The sequence below is a fragment of the Schistocerca serialis genome, chromosome 2 (assembly GCF_023864345.2).
Source record: "Schistocerca serialis cubense isolate TAMUIC-IGC-003099 chromosome 2, iqSchSeri2.2, whole genome shotgun sequence".
NCBI classification, from domain to species: domain Eukaryota; kingdom Metazoa; phylum Arthropoda; class Insecta; order Orthoptera; family Acrididae; genus Schistocerca; species Schistocerca serialis.
In genome coordinates, this window is record NC_064639.1 from 862,223,697 (window position 1) to 862,237,944 (window position 14,248).

Genomic DNA, 14,248 nt, shown 5'->3' on the forward strand with positions numbered 1-14,248 from the left:
GTCACAGACACTTTATGAAATATGTAGAGAGAAAGCGTTGGAAAATTGGAAGAGGAATCGTAAGAACGTGGGATTCACAATAAATGGTAGTAGCATATATACACAACTATTTGCTGATGACCAGCTAATTTTGGGATAAGATGAGGAAGGTTTTGAATATATCACCACGAAATTAAAAGAAGTGTTAAAAAATAGGACATTCAGGTCAACATGAATCAAACAAACTACATGGTAGTAAAAGGCAGAATTCAAGAATTGACACTGGAAGAAGGAAGAGGGCAAGTACTTATACTGGAAAATGCAAACATATAAGAGTAACAATCACGTCAGGTGGTAGACTAGAATAAATGCTGAGAATTTTACTATTATAACATTAAATGGTATTTTATGCGATCAACAGATCAGAAATGGAGTAAAAGAAAAACAACTTCAATAGAATTATTAAAAGCTTTATGACGTATGAATCAGAAGTACGGACAGTTTAAACACAATTACTGAAAAAATTGGTGGCAACTGAAACGAACTTTTGGAGGCAGTATGCAGGGATATCCAAGTAGAAAAGCGTACGAAATGGTGTCATCAGCAAGGTAATGGATGCCTTATGTTCCTTTACTGTGGAAGGAAAACAACCCATATATTATGGACATACGAAAATAGATGTTAAAAAAAGGAGATTCCCACGACGAATCATCGTACTGGAATCACCAGCGAGGCCCATAGATACAAGGAATCCAGACTTTTAAGTAGAAGAAGGAGTACTGAAGAACTGCATCTGATACCCCTTCCTGGCCACATCTTCAACCACACTTCTTCCTCCATTTCATTCGCGTCATTGCAGGTTATCATACCACGTCTGCCACTCTAGCCAGTCCCTTGATCAATCTATTTGTCTCCCGGTCTCCCCCAGCAGATACCAAAATGCATGTCTTCATCGCTTGTTGAGCAATAATCAGTTTTCGAATGATTTTCCCCTAAAAAGTCTGCAATCTACTTCCATGAGCAACATCTGGGCTTGGGAATTAAGTCTTAGTGATTAATTACCAGTTGCTAGTGTACGAGACTTTGCAGAGACCAGCAGTATGTGTAATGACGAGAGTATGTGTGGGTTCCACAGAGATTCCAGCGGGTATCCTCCAGGGTGTCTTCTTCAGCGCTGACCGTCCCAAGTACATGAACTACGGCGCCATCGGCATCCTAATTGGCGACAGGATCACAGCCGGCTTCATCGGAGAGGTAACTACTTCCTAAATTCCTTTAATACTAGGTGCTTACAACAAGCGTTGCTTCAATGTTTTGAAACGTAAAATAGTGCAGTTGACAAAACATACAGAACATTGATGGGAGTACAGACTACAGAGTGCACACACTTATGGAACTCACTACACATATCCTACACTAGCACCACGGTCAAATGAACTAACAACACTAAAACAGGAGACCAGAAGAGCGAGACGGCTATATCAAAGATCCGTAACAGGTAGAGACAGGCAAGTAAGACTAGAGGCGTATAAGCTCGCAAAGGACCGATACAAACAGAAACAATTTAAGACACGGAGGCAACATTAGGACCGACAAGCAGCGTGACAGTTACAATGAAACATGGGGAGGGAACCATATAAATTCATAACTGAAAAAAACCAAGATCCTATTACTTCTGGGAACGCTACGACAGGGTGACGACGCGATGACAAAGGGATGTAGACACACAGCAGAATTTCTGATGCACAAGCCCCTAACTGACGACGTCGTAGACGCTGACACGCTCAACACAGATTGGTTTCAGAGGTGGGAAATCAACTGATGACGCCATTAACAAGGCACTACAAATTGATTATGTCACCAGAGCACAGTATGCAATAGCAGTTATGATCGACATTGCAGGCGCCTCTCATAATCTTTGGTGGCCTGCCACGTTTCAGAGACTAAGACATCTGGAGGTACCCAACACACTCCACCACAGTCTACTAGACTGCAGTAATAACAGAGTGGTCGAATGGCAGATGTACAGCCGGAAACTAATCAAACGATTTACCAAAGGCTGCCCACAAGGGTCGATCTGTGGCTCTGGTCCATCACGATAGGGCCGACCCTCCAATTATGGAGGCAGACTGGCGTGACAGATGGACTTGTCACACACGTAGATGACTTGTTGATCGATGTATCTGCTAACACCAGGTCCCAGTTAGAAGAAAGATCAAAATGGAACATTGAGAACAATAGCACAGAGCTGCAACATAACAAACTCAAGATAACTGACAGAAAAACAACGTACACGTTACTGAAAGGATCCCTACACAGGAACCCAATAGTTAAAATATGGGACGCAAACCTATATCAGGCATTGAGTGCAAGCTATCTTTGGGTTCACATAGATGAAAAGCTAAATCTCCATGAACATATAACTATCACAAGGAAAGCAGAAAAAATACTGCATTAGTGGACAAGGCTAAACTCAGAACATTGCAGACATCCACTGTTAGTCACACGGATATACCGCATTGCTTTCTTCGACTAAGTATTCAGTTTTGCTGCCATTACTTGGGCCCATAGGCAAAGCCTGTCAACGAACGGGACATCGGCTGGAGCGTCCTACGCAGACTGTCTGATATTTGCGGCACTTCTTAAGTGATAACACCGTATGTGGCGCTGGGAATCAACCCGACAGACGTTGCAGTAAGATACAGGGTAGACGAGAAGACATGACCAGCTGAGGATCACTGGAGTACCGATTAACACCTATCGCCAATTTCAAAATTCGTCGCTGGTCACATGGCAAGCTGAGTCGGAAGACCATATTACCTCTCTCCGAATATAAGGGATAGGCTAACATTCAAACATATCAATGGCAGCCGCGGTATGGTACATTATGTAACAGGACGCGGCCCTTATCCCACATACTTAAACCACGTACTTAAACATTGTGAGACTGTGGCAGACATGTTGGGAAGAAGGTCTCCTAGAAGACGTCGTCTTTTTCCGCGGATGATTGACAAACATAAGACAAATGTGACACACGGATCTCACAGATATAGAACACTGCACACATGTAATGCTCACAGACAAAGACCAATGGACAAAAATTAAGGCACTTACTGACGAAATGTCAAAAGCTACTTAAACTGAATGTATCATAACTAGACAGTACAGAAAAAGAGCCTATGTGTGACAACAGGTTGATATCGACACGGTAAATCAAGACCCTAACACGGAAACCGATGACAACACTGATCATGATACGGCTGGAAACGAGTCAGACATAGCTTTTGACATCGTGAAAAAGATAATATAATATAAATAATTAACAGTACTTAAACCTATAAGCACAAATCTGTCACAAAAAGGTTTACCACCTATATTAACGTCGAGAAGTACTGTAAATATTTTAGGTGTTAGATAGATTTCACAGTAAATGGCATTAGTGATTACTTATTGTGATGTGAACGGCGGTCAGCGGCTTGAATTAAATTCCAAGGCACTCACTGCCACAAACATTAGGTGAAGGACGGTTCTCTTTCTATTATCTTTCCTATCTTTCTATTTTTCTTTTCTATACTAACACAATCTATTATATTTCATTTTCTAAACATTGTTAATTAGAAAATTTATCTCCATTGCTGCAGACAAAAGACTACAAGAAAAATAAAATACAAAGATGTAACAAAGAAAAGTAATGAGAGAAAATAAGCAAAAAATGAATCAAATAAATGAAAAACAAAGAAAGAGAATAAGAACAAAAACTTTGAAACCGCCTCCACGGGGCGGTACACAGGCAGCGGTGTGGCGGGAGGTTGTGGAGCCGGCGGACAAGAGGCAAATAAACACCCGTCCTAAGAATTGGATGGTGGGTCAAAAAGAATAACAGCGAGTGAAAAAAAAAAGTTCAGAAACCGTAGAAATATCGTAAACCGTGACTACATTATCAGTTGGAATCATTCACCACATACAAATACCTAGATGCGACAGTTTCTGAAAATGTGACAACAAATGGTCATTTACGCTCAGTTGTAGGTAAAGAAGGTGATAAACTTCTGTTCATTAACAGAATAATAGAGAAATGAAATAAGTCTACAGATTATTTACAAAACATTTCTGTGACCCATCCTAGAATATCACTCAAATGTGTAAGGACTCATTCCAGATAGGACTAACAGGGGATATTGGTCGTATACAAAGAAGGGCAGCACAGGCGATCACAGGTTTGTCTGACCCACAGATATCCCGTAACATCTGAAGAGACTTACGATACTTGCAAAGTTTCGAGAAGCAGCATTACGCCATAAATCTAGGAATGTAATGGAACTCCTTATGTATCACTCTCGTAGAGATTGTAGAGACGAGATTAAAACTATGCAGTGCGCGTATAAGCGTTTAAGCAGTCATTCTTGCCGCACTCCATATGCTAATGGAGGAAGAAGAAAGGCAGATACATGGTAGAATGCAAAGTACCATCTACGAAGCATTTTGCAATGAGCTGCACGATGTAGACGTAGATGTAAGTGTCTGGAATCATCAGATGCTTCTCAAATATAAAAGAAGCAAATAAGATAATAAAAACGACTGTTGTACCATAATATTTACACTGTATATTGTACGTTGTGATATTAAATTCTATCGCATTACCACAAGATAGTTCTGCAATATGGCCACCATCGAAATTCAACGACTTGCTGTCATGGAATTAATTTCTTAAGCAGCAAAATATTTACCTGAAATTCGTCAGATAAGGAGACATTAGGATCTGGCCGTCTTGGATTTCTTTTTACTACTCGAACCCCTCAAAGTTCAGACAAGAATTGTCACCCAACGTCTTCATCAGAAATTTCGACATGACGGACGATATTTTTCTGAGTACTGTAACAGGTTATAAAAACTGGTTCCATCAGCATAATAAAGATGGATTCACCATTTTCGGTATCTTTTTAGATTTTAATCTTTTATGTAGCAACGCTGAGTCAGATTTCCTCAAGTTTATGTTAATAAGGTGCACTACTTTTTAAGAAAACTGGTATATTTCGCTCTGTAGCTTTTATGATGTTCTGCTTTATCGCTAAATATACTTCAGATATTCCTCCCATATTTTTTCCTGATATAAATCTGTACTTCAGTATATTCCGTTTGTTAATGAGTTGCTTCCAGGTAACGCTGAGCATGAGTTGACAATTATTTTTAAATTGAAAGTATTCTTATACAAAGTGTTTTGAACACTAAATTCAATGACAGGTGTTCAGCTTATGACGTTACTTTCATATATACTATTCAACATGTGCAAGCTTCGTGAAAAAACGTAAATCCTTTTGCAATCAGAAAGCATTTAGACTACAGTTTCAGTTAGGTAATTAACGACATTTTTACATATGTTATCAGTTTTCCAAAATATTGAGTAAATGTTGATTGAAGAAGAGAATAATATTAGGAAATGGCATGGAGAACAGTTCTGGGCGGTATTAGCGCACTAATCATAGGACATCGGGAAACATACAAAACGAGGTACACCAATTCTTCAAAAGTGTTTTGGAGCTAACTAACATGAACTGGAAGAGTGTTGAGTTGGCTTTGAAACATAAATGGCTACAGTATAATATCATTCCAGTAATGAACGCAAAATTAGTTAATAACATGACTGAGGAAGTTCAAAGCAAGTTTGGCTTGGCAAAGCTTAATAGAAGTGGGAGGATAGAAATAGCTGCTAACGTTAACAAGGTATTACTCATATAGCAATTATCACCAAGGCAGACAAAGGCGATTCAATCATACTCATGTACGATGAAGACTACATCCACAACACACAGGTATTTTTCAGATGTGCCTAGTTCATAAAAATAATTTCTAACAGAATATATGTATATATACGAGCAAACGTTCTAGAGAAGTGGGGCATCTGGGTTCGAGTCCCGGTCTGGCACCAGTTTTCATCTTCACCACTGAGTTATTTCAATGGCTGAAGTCCTAATTTCTTGTAATATACTTTTTTTGCAGCTGCTGCAGCACCAGTGACGTCCGTTCTGGAGAACATGCTCTACAGAACAGACAACACATGTCCGACGGATCAGACAGCACATATCAATAGCAGAAATACTTGGAGAACGAATTTTTTTGCATAAATCACGACAAAAAATTGGAAACTGCACATGTATTATGAAAGATACGTCAATGACATTATTCTATTATACAGGTTTATTGTGAGTGAAATGACATTATTCTGTTATACCGATTTATTGTGAGTTAAATACAAAAAATTGCTAGGATATAGGCGCCTTACAGCTTTCGACTGACTTGACTGTCGAGCTTGAAAGAGAGAAAAGCGTAACCCTGCTGGACCCTGTGATTACTAACAACGACCAGAGACACAAAACAGCTACACACAGGATACCATTCAATACTGACGCGATCACAAATGCTGAATCATATGATCCCTGAAGAAGGAGTTTCTGGTCTACGATATAAAGAATGTTAAAGTTACCCTTTAATGAGGACTAGATTGAGAAAGAAATTCAAGTGATCATGCTGACAGACCGAGCAAACGGGTACGGAAACAGTTACATCATCAATATGTAGAAGGAAATTAAATACAGAAAAAGTAATCGACCAGTGATGCATCAGAATAATAAGAGAATTGGGTCGTTAACGTTTAGTGGCGTGCATTCCGAAAACAGTGACACCGCTTCAGGATAGCTACTGTTAGTATTGGCTTTCAGACTGTGGGTACTTTTCGAAACTGGTTACACCACGGAACTGCAAAAGACATGCGACAACTGACGTGACTCAAGAGTGTATTACGTGAACTGGAATGATTATCAATAGCTTTACATAAGAAAAACTAGAAGGAAGTGAGTGACAAGGTTTAGGACGCTGTCCCCGGATGGGTGTGGTGGTGCACTGGCGACACATTTAAAAATGCAGTCTCAAGGTAGGTTGGGAGTGAAAGCATGGAAGTGTTGGACAGAGCGTAGAAGAAACATGACTGAACATACAGAAGATCCATGAAATATTTACCCAATTTACCCACATAAATCGAGCCGCATAAACAATTTTGAAAGAACAGAGTGAATTAACACGAAAATGGTTTCGAGAATTGCTGTTGTGGCTTGTGCTGACTGTGGTGCTCTGCTGTTGCTGGCTGCATGACAACCTGTGACGTAATTCATCAGTCAGTGAATCATTGTGCATCGGGTTTGTTCCAAGAGAGCTGAAAAGTACAAAAAGCAGCAGCGTCTGGCCCAGTGCGTACTGCCACAGACGCCCCTTTGAGTTTTTCTGCTCGGTCAGCTTCCTCGGTGCTGCAGCCACCTAAAACTCACTCACTCACCTCACCTGGCCTGTCATCGCTGTCCACCTACTAATGCATACGCCACCTCTGAGCTAATTGATGGGCCTGGGAATAAGTTGGACGACCGGAAAATAAGTACCTGACGTAACTTGTAAAAAACGTACTACACTGTTGAGGAACAGTGCCCTCAAATAAAGCTGGTCTACATAAATATCAATTCCAGATCAATGATAAATATGCATCACATCAGAATATACAGAGCCTTCACAGAAGTCATCAGTTCAAAGTATGTGTCTTCCCAACATAACTTTGATGAACTAGCGAATCCATGGGATATCAAAGAAAATATGCTGCCACTTGGGACTTAATACTATTAGCACCAGCATAGTTCTAACACTGCAGAGAACATCGATTCTCCAATATTCCCCACTACTGTTAAATTTCCACACTCAGTCGTGGCCAGGAGACCATCTGCGATTATCTGCCGCAATACTGAGTGTATACACAGTAAGGTAAATAGTGTAGACCTACTTAGCAGTATGAATTCGAGACTTGATGCAGTACCACGACATAAGCTTTGCTCTGAACTAACTACATGTGAATCCATAGTAACAACCATACTTCATTTAACTTTTTAGCACCAATTATAATCAATTGTGAGTGAGTGTACATACTTGTACATTGCAAACATCCGATGAACTGACCGCAAAGCTTATTGCGCTGCTGAGGTTGAGCTGCCACCGTGTTATGTCCCAGTGTACACCCGTCGTGATCTGCCTCGAACATGGGGACGCTATCCCCATTAGTAACATTTTCTCTGACTGTGATGTCAGACACTTCACTTTTCTGAATATTCATAACTTAGAGTCACACCAGTAGGACAAACAGAAGCACACTCGAATGCCCCGTTGTAGAAATTTTGTGACTGATCTGTGTTCCATAATACAGATACTTTTCCAAAAGCACTACGTCTTTCCTCCTTCGCTGTCAGGTCTAGCCCTCTGTTACCAACGAGTTTCTTTCCACTCAAACTGCGTCTCGCTTTCTAATTTCGACAGAAGTATCTCTAAACCGTGTGTCTAGAACGTTCGAAACACCTCATCTTTATTTGCTTAGTACGTGCAATGCTGGCCACCTAGAATACGACACCCCGAAGGAATCATCCAAGACAAGTGAAATTCGCGGCATGCGATTGCGGCGACAAGAGATGCACGTAATTAGCATTTAAGCGCAGGCGCACATCACGGGCGCCAGTAGCACCACCTGCAAGCGCTATATAAAGGGGCAACTGACTGTAATGTGGACGTACCGGAATTGTTCTTTCGTGCAGTTGGTTTGCTTGAGCAGCTTCATTATTTCTCGTAGAAGACGGCAGGCGCCTTTCGAGCACGTTTCGGAAAATGGAAATTTTTGTTAAGGTTCTATGGGACCAAACTGCTGAGGTCATCGGTCCCTAGGCTTACACACTAATTAAACTAACTTAAAGTAACACACGCTAAGGACAACACATACATCCATACCCGAGGGAGGACTAGAATCTCCAACGGGGGTGCTGTGCGAACAGTGGCAAGGCGCCCTAGACCGCACGGCTACCCCGCGCGGCGCACGTTTCGAGTTCGACTGAGGGAGAAAAGTTGGCTACAGGAATTGCGGACTACCCTTCAGAGAAATCGATGATCTTGTCGGACGGGATCAAGCAGCTGTGTACATTGCAAACATACGATGAACTGACCGCAAAGCGGATCCGTAACCGCTGGATGCAAGAGGGAACGACGGACCGAAGGGACCGACTGCACCCACGTCGCTGCCCCACTACACGGCTACACGGGGTAACAGGCATATTGTGCGTATGGCAGTGATGGGTCCCTCTGCCACATCACGGACCATATCACAACAAACTCGGTCTTATGCAGAAAACAGTGGCCACGAGTATCATTCGAGGTCGTTTGTAGCAGAGTGGACTGTTCGCGAGGTCCGTTGCTGTGGTTGCCACCAAGTCAAAGCCACAGGTTTCTGAACCGGCAATGGTGCGATGAACGACGGACGTGGACAACCGAATGGAACGACATTGTTTTTACCGATGAATCCCGATTCTCCTTGCACCACCAAGATGCTCGGATTAGAGTCTGGAGACACAATGGTGAGAGACTGTTGAACTGTTGCCTTATGGATCGTCATACTGGCCCTGCACCCAGTGTTATGGTTTGGGGTGCTATTGGATTCCATTCCTGCAACCTCCGCCCCGAGTACGGATTGCTAGTACACAAGATCAGCCAGCGTTACGTCTCTGAAGTGGTGGAGCCTGTTGTCCTCCCATACCTTCGCTGCTTGACGACATAAGCACACTAGAATGCCCCGTTCTAGAAATTTTTTGACTGGTCAGTGTTCCATAATACAGATACTTTTCCAGTGCTACCCAATAGGTGACGAAGAAGTCTTGAACATTGCGCGCCATATGTGATCATGCAGCCGTGGAGCGTAGCAGCAGTTATAGCTAGCGATGTCGGCAACACTCAATGCTGATTTCATCATTCTCCTCACTCCACATGGAGCTGTATTTTCAGTCATGTGATCTTTGTACAACCTATTGTCTCCAAAATCAAGTTGGTCAAGATATCTTCAGTCCTTCTTTGTGTTTCATTTTGGATGGCTAGCAGCTTATTTACTATAGAGTGGCAGATTCTCTAGAAATTCTAACTGTCTGTGTATGAGTCTTGAAGTCCATTATCTTTCTGAGCCAGAGCTCTTTCCCTGATGACGGATATAATGAGGTGACAAGAGTCAAGGAATACCTCCTAATATTGTGTTGGATATTCCGCCTGGTATAGTGCAGCAATTCGACGTGGCATGGTCTCAACAAGTGTTAGAAGTCCCCTGCAAGAATATTGAACCATGCTGGTTCTACAGATGTCCATAATCGCGAAGGTGTTGCCAGTGCAGGATTTGGTGCACAAACTGACCCCTTGATTTTGTCCCATAAATGTTTGATGGGATTCGGGCTGGGCAATCTGGGTGGCATATCATTGGCTCGAATTGTGCAGAACGTTCTTCAGATCAATCATGAACTATTGTGGCCTGGTGACATGACAAGTCCATGAATGGATGCAAATGGTCTTCAAGTAGCGGAACATGAACGTCTCCAGTCTACGATCGCTTCAGTGGACTAGAGGACCCAGTACATTTCATGTAAACACATTCGACGCTATTATGGAGCCACAACCAGCTAGCACAGTGCCTTGTTAATAACTTGCCCCCATCGTTTCATGGTGTCTGTTCCACACTAAACCGTACTGGCAGCTTTTACCAACTGAAATCGCATCTTAACTGATCAGGTCACAAGTCGTCGAGATTCTAACCGATATGTTCACAAGGCCAGGAGAGCCGCTGCAGGCAATATCGTACTGTTAGGAAAGGGACTCGCGTCAGTCGTCTGCTGACATAGCCCAGTGAACTGAAATTTCGCCCTACTGTCCTAACTGATACATTCGTCGTACGTCCCACAGTCTGCGGTTATTTCACGTAATGTTGCGTGTCTATTTAGCACTGGAAACTCTGCACAAACGTCGCTGCCCTCAGTCGCTAAAAGAAGGTCATCGGTCACTGTGTTAACTGTGTTGAGAAGTAGTGGCTGAAATTTGATATTCTCGGCACATCCTTGACGCTTTGGATCTCTGAAGACTGAATTCCCTAACGATTTCCGAAATGAAATGTTCCATGCGCCTAGCTCCACAACTGTTTTGAATTCAAAGTTTGTGAACTCCCGTCGTGCGGCCTTAATGACGTCAGAAATCTTTTCTTGTGAATTACCTGAGTACAATTGACAGATCCACCAATGCGCTGCCCTTTCATACCTTGTGACCGTGATACACTGCAATCTGTATATGTGGATATCGCTATCCCATGACATGTGTCTCTTCAGTGTATTTCGACCTACAGGGTGAAAAGTATTTAAACCGACAAACTCTGGGAGGTTGTAGGGGGACATCAAAACAAATATTTTCCTCTAATGTCATTTTTTCCTATGAGGAGTATTTAAACCGGTAGAGGAACTGCGCTCTGGGTGGACAATCAACTGGTTCCAGGTTGAGGACACACTGTAAGTGAAATGCACGTAACAACTGCTCTCGAAGGTCTGTTCTTACATTCGTCTGATTCGTCCCCATGTTACGTGCAATTGCACGAGTGCTGATTGAAAGATCGCGTTCCACATGCTGCAAGGCAGCTTCCTCAAATTGCAGCGTTCTTACCGTGCGACGGAGTCCTTTTCCAGGTAATCTGCTAAATGACTCGGTCTCAAGCAGACGTTGGTACACAGCAGCAAAGGTCGTATTATCCGGGATACGTATTGTTGTTGATAAACCCGCTGGGCAGCTCGTCCGTTGTGGTGCGCTATGCAGTACGCACCAACCATATCAGTCTACTCACTCCAGGTGTATCGCTCCATTAGTAAACAGAGACGATGCACTGCTACATTTGTGAACAGCAGTTGCCTACAATTGAAGATAGTAATACGGCCTCTAACAACTGAAGAGCGCAATACGCCCTCCACCGGTTTAAATAATCCTCACAGGAAAAAATGACATTAGGGAAAAAATATTTGTTTTGTGTCCCCTGCAAGCTCCCAGAGTTTGTCGGTTTAAATACTTTTCAGCCTGTATAACCACTGTCATCTGATTTACTTACTACCTCAAAGTGACTTCGGTAAATCACCTAGAATTTCTTTACTTCACCATCTACTGACTTGCATATTTAGTTGTTCTTTACCAAACCCAAGTCTCCGGCTTCAGTAGAGACAGACTTTACCTTCCCGTCACGTCTCCTTTTCTCTTTCTTGCTTCATTTTTCCTCCTTTTCTTAGCTAATGTCTGCTTTCTCCACAAAGACATTACTTGGATTCTCTTTTAAAATAAGTTCAGATGGCACAAATCCTGTAGCTTTGTGCCACAGGTTATTAACGGGTTTCTCAAAGACAGGAAAATAGCTGGCCAGGACTGAATGCTTTTTATGATGGTATGTTCTGCATAATTGGTTTAATTCCCTCATTATTGCTTAACACACGTTCCAATGTGCAAATTATGCCAAAATTACGATATGTCTTACTAATTTCTTTCCAAGCTATCCTTAAACATTTTCCAGACGAACTGTATTCCCTAGTCAGACAACAATGCCACGCACTTTCCTACTGAGTGAATGCATTCATGTCGTAACTTGTTTACCAGTTCCTTGTTTATAACATATTACCTTACCTACTTTGAAAATGAATCTATAATAACTAAAACAAGTACCACCCCACATGATACCCGTACGTGAACGAACACATCGACTGCTAATAGGTAATTAGGCCCAGGAGACATTACACTGTGACTTAGACCTTGTGTAGGCATGATTTATGATTTACATCACTGGCACTGGTCACACGTCTCTAACGACCCTTCACCCACATCAATAAGTTATTAAAAATAACAAGTTCTAGTCGTTTAACTATACACATTTTAGCCATGTAATGTATAATTTCCATGACTCTCATGTACATAATCAATCATTTGGCCCATATACTCATCAGGAAACACAAGCACAGATCTTCTACATCCTCTCAGATCCACCTAAATAATATCCAACTGTGCAGCTCACAATATGTTTTAACCTTTGGATGGTTCTAATATCTCTTCGCCATCCTCAAATTATCATTGGCATTCTGTTCCCTTATGATATACGTGGAAATTTCTCTCATGAACACCTTCTTTATTCCCTGTAAATAAAAAAGCTGAACTAAACTCCTCTCTAACAGGCCGTGAAGGACCAACGGCACTGACCGACCGCCGTGTCATCCTCAGCCCGTAGACGTCACTGGATGCGGATATGGAGGTGCATGTGGTCAGCACACCGCTCTCGTAGCCGTATCTATGTCAGTTTCCAAACCGGATCTCCCTATAAATAAAACATGTGTAAATCCTTGTCTGTTCCCTTACTATGATTATAAGCCTCTTCAATACCTTTGGCAAGGAATCTGCCACTACATTCTCCTCCACCTTTATGTACATAATGCTGATGCCAAATTGTTGTCAGTCAGCTATGTCTCAATCCACAACACTCCAAGAACCCCAATGTCTTCTGATCAGTATATATTGAGGGCTTACAGCCCAACAAGTATAACTCAAATTTTTAGAATTCCCACACAACAGCCAAGGGTGGTGGCAGCTGTCTGCGTGCAAATACAGATCAGTGTGCGTAGTCCTCCGATACACCCCATGACCTAGGGTGCCGTCAGCCCTTCTCATGACCAAGACTTCAAGGAAAGGTAATTTACCCTCCGATTCAGTCTCCATAGTGAATTTGATGTTGGGGTGTATGGAGTGTAGACGTGTAAGGAAGTCAAGGAGTTTATCCATGCCATGTGGCCAGATGACGTCTTGGTCAAGAGAAGGGCTGACGGCACCCTAGGTCATGGGGTGTATCGGAAGACTACGCACACTGCCACCACCCTTCACAGAGGAATGGGGTACTTAAAACTCTAGTACATAGGGCGCGCACTATCTCTGACGCAGAGAGTCTACCCCAGGAATTGGAACATCTGAGAACTGTATTTCGAAAAAATGGGTACTCAGAGTGGCAGATTCAACGTGCTCTCCGCCCAACCATTGCAGCACAACCTGTTGAGATGGATGAAGTCACGAGGGAGGAGGTAGGCACTGCATTTATTCCATACACAGGCGCACTCTCGGTGAAAATCGCCCGCATTCTGAAGAAACACCGGGTCGGAACTGTATTTTGTCCTCCAAATAAAACTCGTGCACTGGTGGGGTGCGCCAAAGATGACCTCGGTTTGAGGAAGGCCGGCGTGTACCAGATTCCGTGTCAATGTGGCAAGTCGTATATTGGTCAGACGATGCGTACCGTCGAGGATCGATGCCGTGAACACCAGAGACAAACCCGACTGATGTATCCGAGCAAGTCGGCGGTCGCTGAACATTGTTTGTCGGA

The 14,248-nt window shown here is 42.6% G+C and overlaps 1 protein-coding gene across 1 annotated transcript in view; it reads left to right on the forward strand.

The window, feature by feature from the left end:
* Positions 1-14,248, forward strand: part of LOC126458165 (neprilysin-2-like) — a 206,197-nt gene that overhangs the window by 167,664 nt on the left and 24,285 nt on the right. The window contains exon 12 of the mRNA XM_050095033.1: positions 1,115-1,233. Within this exon, the coding sequence (XP_049950990.1) occupies positions 1,115-1,233 (119 nt within the window). The remainder of the gene's footprint in view (positions 1-1,114; positions 1,234-14,248) is intronic.